The following is a 16928-nucleotide window of genomic DNA, read 5'->3' on the forward strand; positions in this document are numbered from 1 at the left end:
GGGAATTTCCAAATCTGCTTAATGCTTATGGCTGAACTTGCAGCAGCTCAGTCTTCAGTCATGAGTGGATCCTGTTCTTAAAATGTGACACCTCCTTCCAGTAAACTATGTTGAAATTAAGTATATGCTTTGTTTCTCATCTGCTCTTCAGCAGAAATAATTGTGCCTAGTGGTGAAATGAGGGCTCTTGGGGGCTGCTTTAAACACTTGATTTACTTCTATTTATTAAAGTTTGAAAAACAGTATATAGTTTCCTGAGATGGTAGCTAGTTTATTTGTGAGGACTTCGGAGAGGCACGGATGGCACAGAAAGGCAAGTACTGGTGAATATGAAGACTATCTGGCAGTTTTCAGAGGGACTTCAGGAACTGCACGTGAAGCACTAAGGAAAAAAAAGGGAAATGCTTTTTGTCTCAGTACTTCGTTTCCTTGGACTGTCACAAGGTGGTCTCAGATCATAGGGTCTTGTCTCTAGGCAGAGCCTAATCAGTGTTAAGCCTTAGTTTAGTTTCTGGGATGAGACTAGACAAGGGGATAGCAACAAATATGATGAGTAGGATGAGCTTTTTCTTCATTCTCAATTGTCTTCGGTAAGGCTTTTGCCACTGGATTACAGGAAGGAGCAAAGGAGGTCTGCAGAGCCTCTTCTTGGGGCTCAAAAGAGAATTGGATAGCTTGAGCAGGCAGGGGAGAGTAAAGGACCTGGCACAGTGTTCAGCAGATCTTCTCATCCATCTCTCTCACATACTTATGCCTATGTGCTAATGATGGGCAAATGAGAGGATCTCCAGCCTGGGTCCTTTCAGGGAAAAACACGTGTGTCCCAGTCGAGATAGTAGTCCCAGTGAGCAAAGTATGTTCTGGGTAGCACACTATGTATCTGCCTGAAGGGCTCTCACCCCATGTTCTACTGCTGGCATTTGCAGGGTTTCTAGAGCAGTTGCCTAAAGCCAGAGGTGATTCTTGTAGCTTTTCTCCTTGTGGTGTGGGTTTCCAGTCTGTTCACTGACTGTGCCCTGATGTGCTCAGCCCTCTGCTGCACTGGCTCTGCACGGTTGTCGTATCATTTTACCTCAGGGTTTGGAGCCACCCCTGGGTTTCACAGTAAGGCAGTGCTTGGCAATAATTTATTGTCATGGCTTAGGTTACAGTGATTAAGCAAAGCTGTCATCTCTTGATAGCGATGATTTGAATCATATTTTTAGATGCCCGGGAAACAGCTTGGAATTGACACTGATGTGTTTATTTTTGCTTCCTTGTGTAGTGTAATTTAATTTGTTTGTGTCAGAACAGCAGGTGCTTTGTATAGGCTTTGTATGAGTATGACTGTATGTAATGATTGGTGATGCCACTGTTACCAGTGAGGATGCAGTGTTGGCTTTTTTACTGTGTGGGGAGGTGGGATTAATTACTCAAGATGTTCTGTTTCATTAGTCTTTGTCCATGAAAAAGATAGCTGTATTCAGACTTACTTATGGCCATCTTTCATATTAATAGATGCTGAACAAGGGTTTGTGAATTTGCTTAATTCTATGCAAACGCATCACCAGTGAATGTTACTTATAGATTAGTTTTCTAGCAGGGAGATGTGTTAAATTGTTTGGAAGGCTACTGTTGGTTGGTTCTTTTGTTAGTTGTTTGTTTTTAAACATCTCCAACTTTTTTTTTTTTTTTTTTTTATTTAAGGATAGTAGAGATAGATGTACTGTGGTGGTTTTGTCTCTTTCCTATTAGAAAATCAGTATTACAGAACTTTCTATTCCAGACCCTTTCCATGTACACAAATGCTAGCATTTATAAATATCTTCTCACCTAGATTTTCATGTGTTTGGGGAAGTTTTACAGGAAATGACTCTACTGAAAGTGTGAAATCCATTTTCTGTTTTGGTTTTTTTTTTTTTTTATCTTGTAATAAGGATTTATTATTTTTATTATTTTCCTATGTTTAGATATTTCCCTCTGCTGGCCTTTGTATGTGGACCACCTTCTGTTCTGTTCAGCCCGTACAGATTTTGACTTAAATGTGAGTAATTGCTGCTGACATGAAATAATAATAGATTAACATAAAAGTACTTCAGAATTTTCAGTTGCTTTGACGTGGAAGTCGTAGAGGGAGAATCATCTTTTAAAAGTCCATTGACAGTTTTCCTTGTTGCCTAGTGTCCCAGGCAAGAGGAAACTAAAAGTGTAATGTATTATAGTATATGATTGAAGTGGATTAAATAAGCCTTCATTCTGGTTGCCACAGAACTATATGCTGTGGATCTGCAGTGAAAAAGTACTTTGAAATGGAAAGACCTTCTCACTTGTTTGGGTGGATAAGGGAGTCCCCAGGTTAAGTCTCTGAGTCTCTTTTCAGTAGAATGGTGTAACATCAACAGTGTGTTCTATTGCTTCCCATCTATCAGTCAGGTTTCCCTGCTGTAATATTAAACAAATATTTATTGTTTCACCATGAATGTCAAAGAGGTTGGATTCTTGGTAAATGCAAGTGATGATAACCTGGTTTATTGCTTGGAGTTGGCGGTGGTGTATGGATGATGTTTGCAAGCATGTTGCATGTATTTTGAGGGCTATGTTGAGTAGGTCAGGAAAATGTGGTGTTTTGGTGTGCTTTTTGGTTTTATTCTGAAATGATATAGTAGTATATTATTTCAAATATGACTATTTGTATGAAAGGAAATATCTTTGTTATCTAAATGGAAGATCCATTTATCTTGCTTAACCCAGCTGTCTCAGAGTGCTGGTGGTAAAAATGTTGCTAAGCAGTAGGTATAGAAGTAGAGCAAGCTTAAAAATCTAGACTGAAGGTCTTTTGTGCAGCTTATTTGTGGGAAGTTGATTTCTTTCTGGCTCTGTCTCTCCATGTCTCAATTTTCAGACTGGTTGAAGTGGGGTGACTTTTTTTTAGAACTAGTAATCAAAACTGAGTCAAGCAGGATGAAGGACAATAGAGTACTGAACAGAAAATTCGCCTTCATCCGTTTTTTTCCAGTGGATTGTACTTACCTTTCTCATGAATGTATGGTGTGTAATCTAAAATGCACGTAGCTGCTGTTTCTACAAGGAAGGGAAAATAAGCACTAAGCGTTTTGACTGCATATATAGATCCAAAGTACAGATGTGTTAAAAGTAAGAGAAGAGGGAGCAGCCATAGATAAGAAAAAAAAAGCAGGGTGAAATTCTTAAAACTGCTTTTCTTTTATGAACACAGTACACACGTGACATTTAAAAAAAAAAAAACAAAACAATTAAAATCTATGTGTTTCTATTTGAGTCTTGCTGCTGTCCAGTCTTGTACCAAAGGCGAGCCAACACCTGTACCAAGTGTTCGGGAGGGTGGTGGAAAGTGTTTGTGCTTCAACCCCCCCCCAGACAGGAAGCATGAGGAAATTATGTGCTTAATGAGATAATGACACTGGCTCAAATCATCCGAAAAGCCAAAAGACCCCCTCATTCCCCTCAACATGAGCCCTTGTGAAGAGCTCTTTTAATTCACAAGCATTTGTTATCTCACTCCTGTGTGATCTGCACAGTGGCAGATGTAGGCTGCTTGTAGGCTTCCTGTGACTTTACTTAGATTTCCTCCCCCCCCCCCGGACTTTACACCTTATTATGCAGTTATTGATCTCTGGAATTTATTGGCTTGCTGAATTCAGAAGAATAGCCATTCCTCCCTTTCACTTAAAAATCTTAGTTCCTTGTGCTTCATAGACACTCTGTGTTTCTTGCTACTGATGAGTGGCATCTGGAGTAAGGACCGGACCTCTCTCAATTGTCACTTAGTCTCCAGTAGCATAGGGTACAAGTATATGTCCAGAACAGCATTTATTTCAATCTTTTTGAGGCTGGTGGGGGAATGCCGTGCCTGTCATAGATGTTGGTGGGTAAAAAGCTTCTTGCAAGAGTAGGAATTCACCCTGTGATCCCTAGATCTGGAGTTCCTCTCTAATGCAGAGTTTGTGTAGGCCAGTTTGTCGAGTATCACATGTGGCTGTACTCATAGGGACTAGTGCTGATGGTATTGGCACCAGCTCCCAGTTCAGTAACACTGATGCCAAATATTCTTTTGAAAACAGCTGATGTGCCAGCAGTAGCACATCCTCTGCAGTTTAGAGTGTCCTACATCTGTGTTTTCATTCAGCTTTTTGGTTTTTTTTTATGCTGATGCCCATCCTAAGAAACAAGAAAGGAACTGTAGAAAAGGATAGTGTTTTTCTCATGTGTACATGTGTTTGCCTGTAGAAAGTAGAAAAATACACAGTTTAAAAAAAACAAACAACAAAACCAACAACTCCTTCAGGTGTCTCAACTCAGTTTGTAAAAGCTGCCCATCAGAACCTTCTAATATTCAGATGCTGTAAAGTTATTTTGTTGGTGTTTTGCCATGCAGCAATGATGTATGTGGGAGCATTGTAGGCACCTGACAAAGCAGGCGTAAGCGACATGGCTGAGCATGTATGACACCAAGGTTCCACTTCAAGGTTATCTTCTTATGTGAGGTAGAAGTATTTCAGAGATTATAAAAAAGCTTCCAGAAGCTCTTTGCTAGTTCCTTAACTGAGGTAGAATTAGAGACTCTCAATCTGAGAGTTTTTAAAATGTATTCTTGCTACATCTGCCTCTCATCCCTGGAGGTATTTAAAAGACATGTAGATGTTGAGTTTAGGGATGTGGTTTAGTGGTGCACTTGGCAACGTTAATTTAACAGTTGGACTCAATCTTAGAGGTCTTTTTCAACCTAAGTAATTCTATGATTCTGTATAAACCAAAACTTGAGATAACTTAAACAAGTGTCCTGTTGTGATTAAAGGAATTGCTTGGAGTCAAAGTAGTAGTAGTGGAAATTAGGAGTGCATACAAAATGTGAGTTACTGTGACTGAAAAATCAAACACAAAACACAACTGCCACGTTTCCAATTATGTGATTGCTTACTTCGCTCCATCTGAGCCACTTGGGATGGGGACAAGAATCCCTGAGGCAAGAGAGATCCTGTAGTAATGTGGCAGCATTACACATACACATTAGAAATCCACTGTTGTTGGTGTAGAAGATAGTAGGGGGTTTGGTGGGTTGGTTCTTTAAACAATATGGAGAAACTGTAAAGACACCAGGCAAGTGTTGAACAGATCTTTTTAGTTTTACTGTGAGTTAAATGAGGTAACAAGCAGTACCACATGTTGCAGCCCCTCTGCAAGGAGGAAGCAGCCATGCAGTGTTATCTGTGTGCACGTGAGTGACTTCATGGGGTATTCTCGTAGTTTGATTACGGATCACTTTTCCATAGTCCTGATTTCAGTGTAGAACACCCTGTGGCTAGGATGGTTTCCTAGCTTGAAGATCAGCAATGGCCTACTTAGGGCAATGTGTTATATTACATCATTTGATGAGACACTATGGTGTCAATCATACCACTGAGATGTAAGTCACAAGTAGCACAGCAGAAAGACAACAGTCAAGAAATTGAATTTCATCCTTTTACAAACACATTAGAAATTAAACAGATGTTTCAACACCTCATAGCATCTAAATGATTAGAGCAGTCAACAGGACGGGGAGGAGAGCTCAAGTATTTAGCTAAAGCAGGGAGCTGCCAGATTCTCTTGTTTAGATAGGTCCCAAGGAAGAATCCCAAACTCCGATAGCTCCAAAAATGGAGAGAATTAAAAGAAAAACCTGTACTTGATAAAAATGTTGTTTCTCCCCGCCCAATGGGAGATGTTCCTGCAGAAACAGGATTTCAATTGCAATAACTTGAGGTGACGTGGTTAAGTTTATTGCTTTCAAGCCATGCTTTCAAGGTACTTATTGCATTAAGGTAATATGGTTATTTAAAAAGATTCTTCACTGGTAGCCCACTTGCCTTATGTTCTTTACATGCTCTTTACCCAGTCACCATTTATGACTGGTTTGAATTCTTTTCGAGGGTCTTCTGAAACAAGCTTCTGTTGCATGAAAGTGAAGGCTGAGACAGCAAGCAGTAAGCATTTAGAAGATGAGTATTCCTAAACTGAAAGTTGCAAATTAAAGATTAAGTATTTTTAACAGCATGTGTTTTAGAGTTCCGTAGTTTCTCAGCTGCTTCATTTTCCTGTTATTACTTGGACTTTAAGTCAGCAATTTATCCATCAAAACAAACTGTCTAGTTCACGAACAAACTGTCTAGCTTAAAAAGGAGCTAGAGCCAGTTACCACTAGAGCCAGTGGAAAAGTTTTCATTGAGTTCAGTGGGTTTGGTGTCTGGCAACCTTTGATATGATTCAAAGAGAATCAAAACTTGTGACAGGACATGTTAAAGAGAAATTTTAAAAAATGCAGAGCACCATTTTCCTTCTGAAAAAAGAATGGACACAACTATCAAGTTTCCTTTTTTTCCCCCTTGCAAAATGGCATAGTCTTTTGATACCTTCCTGAGGCCAGTATATAATGACTGCTCTTTGAGGGGGAGCAGACTTGCCAACCAGGTTGCAAAGATAGGGGGTTTATTTAGTACATTTAGTTAAGGCTTGGTAAAGTTTTTTTTCCAATTTTTTTTATAGTTGAGAGTAATATGCATTTCACATATGTGCTATGAGAAGGACTATGCACTATGTGCTTCCTTTTATCTGGACAAGCTTAAAAGCACTGTTTCAATAGCACTAGAGTCAGAACAAATGGAAAATCACATGTTGTCAACCTCATGTCTGTTTATGTGAAACCTGGTGTTTTTCTTATATTGCCACATGAAACTCATGAAATAGCTTTCAGTTTCCTTTTTTGGGTTGTTAAAGTGGAGTTTGTACTTTTTTCAGAATTTAATTTGCTTAAGATTTTGTATATGTAGATTTGTGTAATATATTTAATGCGTAAAACATCTCCTGACCCGGGATTTCCCATTGCCGAGCACAACTGATCTGTTGGTGTAACAGGACTTTTAATAGTCTACCTATAAATCACTTTGAATTCATTACTTCTCTTGCAATTAAGATAAATAACAAACATTTCAAACATAAACAGCAAGTCAACACTATAAGTAAATTGTAAGTTTAAATCCCTTATGGATGAAGCCCCATGGTGGTTCCTTTCTGAGGAGTGTTCCTACAAGGAGTTGTTCTATCAGAGTGTATTTTGGGAGACTCTGAAGAGCCTAAGGGCAGCTGTGAGGCAGTAATTCAAAGAGGTGGTCAGACAGGTCAGGTGGTTTTACTGCTCTGCTGCTGCCGCTGCTGTTTCAGCTGATGTTGTTCAGATGCTTTCGGGATCTAATTTTACAGAAGTATAGTTTGTTTCAGATATTATTCAGCACATGTGCTAAAAGTGTAGCACACCTTATATAACTGTCACACCAACTCCTGAAAGGGCAGAAGGATGCTCACTGCTTTACCTTTGAGTAGTGTGAGACCTCTGTACCATGTATGGTGATTAATTCAAATAAAACACTTGTGTCTGATGTAGCATCTTGTTCTTCTAGTTTGTCTTTAAGAGTGTTCTTAAGAGAGGTACAGTTTCAGTTCCCCAGCCTGCAGTGCTGGTTTCTAAAATACTTTCCAAGGCATTAAACTTAAAAATGTTTAATCTTTAAAATGTTTAAATAACTAATTTTCCAACTTTTTACTAAGTGGTGGAGTGTTGAAATGCGTTTAAACAGTTTTGCTGTTGTATCTCTTAATTACGTTCTAACAGTCTTATGAAGAAGCAGAGCTAGTGGCAACAAAAGTCTGCAATTAAGGCAGGGTATGTTGCCTGGAATACAAGATAATTGTCCAGGCAAGATTATTGGAATAGATTCAGAGACTGTAGTTTCCAATTCTCTCTCTAGGTGTTCGGCATATACAGCAGAGAGGAGAAGTCCTCAGGAATGTATTTATTATAATGGCATGGCCCACGGTACAGTGAACCTCAGTTGAATGGTTTTTGTTTTTTTTCATCTTCCCCCTCTTACAGGCTTTTAGTCCGGTGCAGAGCTGATGGGTGGGAGCAAAGGTAAAGAATGATGTATTGCAGCAGCAGGCAGAAAGCGTCTTTTGTCTGAATTGCGGAATGGCTGCTCCATAGTCATGTCCTGATGAATCAGATGTGAGGGGCTGCTTCATAACGGCACATCAGCTGGAAGCAGGAGAAGACATTCAGTTGAAGAGCTCTCTCCGAAAATGGATTTAACTTTTCTTTTGCCAGTCACTACCAGCATGACCTCATACATTTCTAGTACAATGGTGTGGCTAAGCCTTTGAGCACATAGCTATTACATCATCGCAGCAAATTAGAGAGGGAGGTGGTGAAAGAGGCCTTGTTGTTGTCATGGCCGATGAGATGATCAGGACTCAACTCATTGTCACTGAGAAGTTGGTGGCTTTGCTGGAGAGTGGTACAGAAAAGTTGCTGCTGATTGATAGCCGCCCCTTTGTGGAATACAATACGTCCCACATCTTGGATGCCATCAACATCAACTGTTCCAAGCTTATGAAGCGGAGGCTGCAGCAGGACAAAGTTTTGATTACGGAGCTCATTCAACATTCAGCAAAACACAAGGTAGGAGTCATCTTCCTCTTTTTCCTTATATTTGTTTAAAGGAGTGGCTGGAAAGGAACTCGTAATAATTTTTCCTTAGGTATTTCATTTAAAAAAAAAAACCAACAACAACAACAAAAAAAAAACAAAACCCAAACAAAAATCCAACAACAAAAAACAAACAGAACAAAACAAAAACCAAACAAGACTAAGGGACTGAGTTTAGCTGAGATCCTATGTAACTGAAAAGGGCATTGGTTACTATTACGTTTATTGTTGGGATTCTTCATAGCCTAAGTGACACAGTAATGGGGAGGGTTTTAGAAATACTCAGGAAGAATGTTCTCAGGGTTCTTACGTGTCTTTTAAAGCCCAGTCCCTCAAATGGATGTAATTAAGGCAGAAAACATTCTCCTCCTAAACTTTGAAGGATTCTTTGGGATCTGTTGTGGTGGGGATTGCTTAGCAAGTGGTCATATGGTTTGCAAAGAAACTGCATCTCTGTCAGTCCTGACTTCTACTTGCTGTTAAAAATGCTTTTCATGGGAGCAATTGGATAGGTTTTAGTGGTTTGATTTGTTTTTTGGGGAGTGGGATGTGTTTTTTTCCAAATAGTGTTATTAGTGAAAAGAAAATAGCTAAGCTGTTTCAAATTAATGCATGGGGGGGATTTGGGTTTTTTCCTTATCCATTGGTATTTGTTTCATGTGCTTTGGATACAAAAATAATCTGCTACATTCTTGCTTTGACATGTTAAACATGAAGATGATGATGATGACGATGTTGGTTTGAGGTTTTTTTATACATAAAGCTGTATAGGTAACCAAAATGTGTGTGGCTTAGAGGCAGTTTAAGGTCTCTTTACTGTTTATGTACAAAACCCCCAGTAGCAGAAACTGAGGTAGGGCCTTCTAAAAAGCTTAGCTTTTAAACAAATCAACCAACCTAGCTAAAGGTAGAGCATTTTACAAGTGACATAAAATTAGCTAATGATAGAAATTTGTGGAGCTTCAACTTGCAGCAAATAATCAATTTACAAACTCTCCAAGGAATTGAATCTCATAGGCATATGAAGTATAAAATAAAACCAGTTCACATACAACTGCATAAGAAATCTGTATATCTGAACTACTGTATAGCAAATACATGGGAACCCTGCTGGAGGTGATAATGTGGGGCTTTGAATCGTCTTCCTCCCTTTTTACTCTTGAGTTACTTGTGTTTCAGATTGAAATTGATTACAAGCAGGAAGTGGTGGTGTATGACCAAAGCTCTAAAGATGTGACCTCTCTCTCATCTGACTGCTTTCTTACTGTGCTCCTGGGCAAACTGGAAAAGAATTTCAGCTCTGTGTATCTGCTTTCAGGTAAGATGTACCAAAAGAAACCTCTGACACACTTGTGTAAGGAGAAGAAAGAAAAAGCTGTTGGTATAGCAGATGTGTACAGTTTTGCAAGTGCTGATATAAACCTCAGTTATAGCATAGACTTTTCTGTAGTTCTTTATGCATGTAGTGACACTCATAATACATATAGTGCTTAGAAATTGCATCTTACAGGGGATATATTACACCATTAGTCTATGTAAGTGGAAATGGATCAGTGTAGGGGGTTTTAGATGCATATATCTGCTACTTTAGGGTCAAAAAATAGTAGAAGTAATGTGCTTCCCTGGTTTTTTAAGTATTGTACATGCTAGGAAGAAAACTTCTTCCTTACTGAATTGGTACTACAATAAGAATAAGGGAAATGATCTCCCAGAGTTATGGAGATTAGTTTGTGTGACTTTTTAAACTTCAGCTCCTGAAGTAGTAGCACTTCATTTAGGTCTTCTCCCTCACTGTCCTTTTTTTTTTTTCTTTTAAATCTCAGGTCAAAGCATCTATAGAAATTCAGCTCCTTATAATACCGGATTTGTTGTTCTTAACGTGTGCTTGTGTCATTATTTCTATCATGGAACAGTAGACCAAGTGTTCACAAGAAGGAACAAGGAGGGGCACGAGGTAGATCCAAAGCTGAAGGAAGTGGGGAATGATGTGTATAAGTAGGAAATCCATTGCAGTGACTTGACCAGTGATCTAATGAAGTGCATACCTAGTCTCCGAGAAATGGTAAAACTACAGTCAGGGACTGAATAATTATGAGAGAAAGGGAAATAACTCCAGAGAGATGCTTCCTCTTAGCAAGAAGATTTCACTGCAGTTTGTAGTCATCACTTCAGATGAAAGTGATAGGGGAGAGCTTGTGGTACTGAGAGAACTTTTCCCATTTTTTTTTTAAAGTGATTACAGAGAACATGAATAATTTCTGCACTTGGGCAGGTGTGTTTGGTACTCATGTGAGGCTGTGCTTACAGCAAAGTAAGTAGGGGTTTGCATTGGCTAGGTTTGGTGCTTCTGTTCAATTTGCTGACTAGGTAAGAATTACATCTGTGGGTGGTGGACTACAGCATTAAATTAAATAACTCTTCTTTCATATGAGCCACCAAATAATCGTGTGGTGTCTAGGCACAGTAAATGCTTAATGTAAGAGTGCTGAATTAAGTGGTTGATACTCCCTTAAATTGAAAACTGTTATTTAAAAAATCAACCCAGTCAAGAAGCAGTTCATCTCTTAAGAAATCCTTTTATTGTTTGAATACACAACTCTGCTCATTTGTCCTGTGGGTTTTTTTAATAACCAGCAGCAATTTACAGCTCCATGTCGCAATCAAACTATTCACAACCTAATTTCCATGATAGAAGGAGAAACAGCTGTCTAATAACTGAGAATTAGACCTTGTGGCAGGAGGAGTTGGGAGACATCCTTAGCAAGGCCAAGCAGAGGAGAATATCGTGAAACTTCCCTTCCTTATACTGTCCCTCCCTTGCACGAGACAAGGCTTTGCTCTTCTTTTTCCTCTGCTGGACTCCCTGAAGGAAGTGCTCGTTGTGTCTCTGCTCTCAGACTTGCTTGTGGCTCTTGTAGGAGTGGACAGGACCAGGAAAGGAGTGTTCTCCGCCTCCCCAGTGCAGGGTCTGGGCAAACACCAGTTGCATGTATCATAATGATACTATGAGAAATTGGCCTGTTTTCATTACCAGCACATGGTAGTTGTCTGTTCAAGATGAAAATGCCTCTTAAACCACAAGCAAGACAGTAGTGCACATTAGCTGAGGTGAACTTACCCACATACACCTAGTAAGGATTAGTTTGATTGTTAGAGAGAAAAAGGGAATCTAACGTATCCTTATAAAAAGCAGGATTTGTATTTTAGCAGGTCAAATGATTTTCTCTTGGCAAAGATTAGGTTTGAGAATTTCATCTTTGTTTACATAGCTAGGATGGGACTTTTTTGAATGCAGAAACAACTGCTGGCTTTAAAACTAGTGGTAGAGGAGTATAAGAGCAAAAGGGAAATGTAAGGAAGTTATTTACTATTGATCTATTACAGCTAAGTGCTTATTTCAGGTGCTTATTTTTTACATCTATTAAAAATCTGGCTACTTAATACATGAAACACAAGAAACCTTTTGGGATGTGGGGTGAAGGAGAATGAGCTAGATTCAGTCTTATGGAAAATTCCTTAGTTTATTGATATGTGGCTCTAGGAAACTAGATAAAATATGTTGTCTTAGCAAGTTGATGATGAACTCACATATAAATGTTTATGGCCCATAATGAGAGCAGAGGTCAGTGCACTATGTAAAAAGATAAACCTTTGGACTTGAGTTTTCCCTATGCCACTAAATCTGATTTATTTAAAATGGCGACCTTAAATAAACATTTTAGGGTAGGAAAATATTTTTTGTTGGGATAGAACGAGGAGCAGTTAACAAATATCTGAAATTCCTGCATCTGTTCTTCTTGCCAACACCCATTACTGAGCAATTGGTGAGGTGGTTTTTTTATTTAGATTGGGCATAAAGGTATGTTCTACCCTGGAGACTGCTTTTCATTGAAGTAAATGTTGTAAAGACCTCAGAGGAACCCTTACCAACTAGTTTAAGCTCTTGGTATAACCTCATAAAAATATTTATAATCTGGGGAATGTTTTCAGGAATTTAAATATCCGTTTTGGTTCTTAATTTTAACAATACTCAAAATAGTGAAATGCGGGTACTGAAAGCTCAGTCCTACTCCCATCATGACATCTACTCATCTGAGTTAAATAAGATTTAAACACGGGGATGTCACTTGATTCCTTCTCTTTCCGTACGTTAAGAATTGGATTTACTTGCATGGAGTCTTTTTCCTAGCTAATTATGATTTTTCTGCTTACTCTGCAGAAACAGTTGAGAGACTACTGATTCTTGCTTGAATGATCATTGTTAAGGCAGTAAACATCAAGAGTCTTGCTTAAATTTTGTTCCACTATGGAAGTGGAAATCATTCACATTCTACTTTCCTTAAAAACTTGCTCTTCCCTGCTTTTAATCTGTCTTAATCCTACTCATGCTAACACTGATGTCTTCGTGATGGTTACCTTTCAAATGTTGCTGGTGAACAAGATGAAACACAGCTTTTTATTTTGTGTTAATTTTTTTAAACTTTTTTTTTGTACAGAAGGCTTTCTGAAAAAAACCAGAAATGCCTACTTTTCTGTATTTACAAACTGTCATTAAAAATTGTGATAGCCTAACACTGAAACACTATACTGGCTCTGAACTGAAACCAAAGGCAAGAATTACTGTACTCAGGTGGATGTAGAGCAATGGTAAATGTCCAGGAAGGACTAGCTAAACTTCAAAGTATTGTAATGCAGGATCATAGAAACAGTTTTATTGAATTCTCTAAGAATTTTTCAGTGCTGCAAGACCAGAGTGTATTTTGCTGAGGAACAATGAAGGACTTATTTTTCTGTCAGTCACTAAATTGCCACTTAGAGATACCACAGTACCCAATACCACTGAGAACAACTAATATGAAAAACTTCCCTAATGTACCAGATTATAAAGTGTATGGGCAGAAGGGCAGTTAAAGTTACTGGAAGCCTTTTGTGAGCTTCTAAAATTGCCTTTACAGTTTTATACCCCTCCTCTCCAGTGCCTGTACGCTGAGGTGTAGATTTGTATGTGACTATTCTGTTGGAGCCATGCCTCTCATTAAATAGGATCCACCTGATTTAGATGTAATCAGGGCTGTGTATACTTAAATCTCTCTGTAGAAAACTTGCTTCATGGTTGGAGATGGAGCTGCTATCCTTCAGTTACAAGACAGCTATCTTGAGAAGGGTTCCATGAAATTCTCCATGCTACTTACTTCACGGGTTATCTGTATAATTAAGAGAATTACTAGTGGAGAATTACAGATTTTGTAGGTGCCCAGGATGAAGCCCTGCATATGACTTTCAGAACCACTGAGCTGTATGCCTCTCTCTCAAAACCATGGTTGGACTGTCAGTCCTGTCACCATGTGAATCAAGGCCCAGGTGGGGAATTGCCTAGTAATCTCTTCCTACCCTTCTGCCTATGAAAAGTATGAAAACCATAATGTGATTCAGTGGATTCTCCTTTCACGAGAACTGTCTGATAAACTCCTGCAGAGTAGAAAGCTACTTTAATAAGGAGAAATAGATAAATTATTACTTTTCTATTCAGTGACAAATGATGGTGACATGTGCAGGGGACAGTCCTAAGCAGAAAGAGCAAACAGAGTGAGTTCAGTGAGGTTGGACATAGATCCTGGAAACAAAATAGTGAGTTATTACTCAGGGACTGTGGCAAAAGGTATGCTTTTGCTGAAACTTCCCAAATCATTGTTTCCTCCTGACCTGTCCCTCGCCTAACAGAGTGTGTGTACAAAGTGGAAGACTTGCATGAAGGATACAAGGAGAAGGAAGCAAGTCAGGAACTCTCTTGCAACTCTTCTTTATCCTGGTTTTTTTTTTTAGAAATATTTGAAATTGGAAGCCCATTTAAAGAAATTTCAGTATAAAAATGCTAGTATCTCTAGGGTACATTTACCATTGTGCTGTCTGCACTTGCCTAAAGCAAAGCTGAATAAGAAAAGCCCGGTGCTCTCTCCCTGCTTTGTCCCCAGAAAAACCCATTCCTTGTGGCAGAGGAGCAGGAAATCTTAAGAATATTCTCTTGTAGGTAGAGCTGATCATTTCTATGTCCTGAAGTGACCAGGGCTATGAGACTGAGCTTCATTCCCAACTTCTGCGGTCCCATACATCGGTTAAGAGGGTGCCATGTGGTTCAGTGTGGACTGAAAGACAGCATGAGCTTTGTGCTGTCTGACACATTCCTGGCTTACATCCTGACACCTTTTAACATTTGGATTTGGAGCTTAATAACTTTTGGTTTTGACTGACTGAAGTTCTGAGTGTTCCCCACACGTAAGTCTTTGCAGACTACCCCGAGGAGAAGAGCACACATTCAAATGGTGGCTATCCATTAAAATAATGAGGTTACCTGTAAGTTGAAATAAGTTATAACAAGAATGAGCCATTGAATATCCTGCCAGTGTTTAGAGGAGGAGAGGTAGTTGCACAATGATGCCAGCTTTCCTGATATTCTGACTGGTTGATTCCATTAGAACAAACCTCTATTGAAAGAGGTAAAGATCTTGCTGAAGGAACGCAGTATTCCCCAAGTGGTCCCGTAACCCATGGAATACAGCCATTGTTGATGGGGAAGAGTGAGAGAGGAGATTAGCTCTGAATCACCCTCTTCAAAAGTCTCCCTCTCAATCAATTTTTAATGAGAGCATAGACAAACTAGTACCCTTGGCTACAGCCAGTCCTCTGAGAATATCCTCCCACCCTGTGCACTTAAAATGCAGTTTTCAGTGTTCATTTAGTGCCATGATTGTTTTAAGCACTTGAAGAATGGGATACACTTTCATATGTGTATCCACCTGCTGTCTTTTGAGGGAGAGAGAGCAAGGTTTGACTAGAGTAGAGCTCTCATAACATTTCTCAAGCCCAAGAATAACTTGTTAAGTTTGCTTTTGTTTTGGATACCTCTGGATGCTTGTGAAACTTAATTGACTAAAATTATGGTGCAGGGTTGTTTTGTTGTTTTTTTTTTTTTTCTTTAAAAGCAGAAAGGGCAAGTGTGGGTGTCCAATATGCTCTTTTTACTTCCTGTGCCACTTGGCATATGCCACTTGGGTGGGAGGGGAAGCTTGACCCCATTCTCACACATTCCTCCTCCCCCACCTTATTTGCTTAACCTGCCTGTTAACCTTGTCTTAGCAAAGACAGAAACCCTCCAAGGCAAAGAACTTCCCTTGCTACTGTGCTTGTAAAACACCTGGCATAAGGGGGCCGCTTTCTGAATGTCACCAGAATGAAAACACCACTTTCCCGAACTGTGAAACCTTGGATGCTGTGGAAGGGCTCCCAGTGGCTGAGGAGCGGGGACGGGAACGGGATGGGATGGCAGCCCTTCCGACTGGGCTCCCCAGCCTGAGCTTATGTAATGGAAAATGGCACACGGCCCTGCAGAGCCGAGTTGGAATGCGGGAATTGTAATGGCCTGTGGAGGTCTGCAGCTCGTTTAGACAGAGTGGAAACATCGTAGATTCATAAAACTTACGAGTCAGAAAGTTTACAATTTTCTTAGGGCAAGGAAAAAAATCTGTACTGCAGCTTTTAGATGAACAGTTTAATGTTTGATGGGAATGTGACTGGGAAAGTGCTGTTAAGTCACAGCATTGGGATCCTCTGAGGCAAAGTAAATGTAAAAGTTAGGGACTTGTATATTTTGTCTTTGCTATAGTGCTGTTTGATTTTTTTTTATTATTTTTTTAGTGTAGTTTTCAGTAATGTTACTTTACCTGCCTGGCACTAACCAGTATTTACAGTAACAAATTCTAAATTGCTATTAGGAGAAAAAAACCCAAAAAGCTAAACATGAGTTACTCCACTGCATACCTTTGGTGAATACAGACATTTCGTGAGGTTTACTTAAAATTATAAGTCCTGAATGTTATGTTTTAGAGGTAGTCGCAAAATTTCCTGCTTTTTTAATTGTTCTTTTCCCTTAAAAAGGAAAGTTAAACGGAAAAAAAAAGATAGCAATATTCCTTTAAAAAGGGATAGCAATATAATATTTGTATGTGGTTATACAAAATTATGAATAATTAGTGCCCTTAATGAAGAAGCAAATTCTGGATTTAACAAAGGTGGAATGTTAAATCTTCAAGCTTCAATGTCTCCTTCTTGTAATGCTGTACATGCATGTAGTCTTTGTTTTTCTGACTTATCACTTGGGTCTTAGATCTTTTCCACTCCCAGCTTTAAAGTAATTGTGTTTGATGCTGAATTAACACTGATGTACTTACCGTCAGACATTTAGGTCTTGTGGAAAAAGGAAGGAAGTAGTTTCTAGTATGTTTTCAAGAATTCATTGAAGAAAACCAATTTCTCCCTTTAGCTTTTTCAGAATGGTCAGAATCCAAAGCAGGGGAGAAAGGAGCAGTATCTGATTTGAATGGCACTTAAGAAAAAT

The 16928-nt window shown here is 39.1% G+C and overlaps 1 protein-coding gene across 6 annotated transcripts in view; it reads left to right on the forward strand.

Annotated features, from left to right (window-relative positions):
* Positions 1-16928, forward strand: part of DUSP16 (dual specificity phosphatase 16) — a 62717-nt gene that overhangs the window by 26103 nt on the left and 19686 nt on the right. For 5 of the 6 annotated variants that reach the window (XM_039387104.1, XM_039387103.1, XM_027709894.2 and 2 more), the window contains 2 exons: positions 7925-8509; positions 9716-9854. In XM_039387104.1, coding sequence (XP_039243038.1) covers positions 8279-8509; positions 9716-9854 — 370 coding nt within the window. In that variant the 5' untranslated portion in view covers positions 7925-8278. Of the gene's footprint in view, positions 1-1949; positions 2024-7924; positions 8510-9715; positions 9855-16928 lie in introns of all 6 variants that reach the window. The other variant, XM_027709892.2, reaches the window with a different exon arrangement.

The sequence above is a fragment of the Pipra filicauda genome, unplaced genomic scaffold, assembly GCF_003945595.2.
Source record: "Pipra filicauda isolate LSUMZ 115617 unplaced genomic scaffold, ASM394559v2 scaffold530_size479538_pilon, whole genome shotgun sequence".
In the NCBI taxonomy this organism is placed as follows: domain Eukaryota; kingdom Metazoa; phylum Chordata; class Aves; order Passeriformes; family Pipridae; genus Pipra; species Pipra filicauda.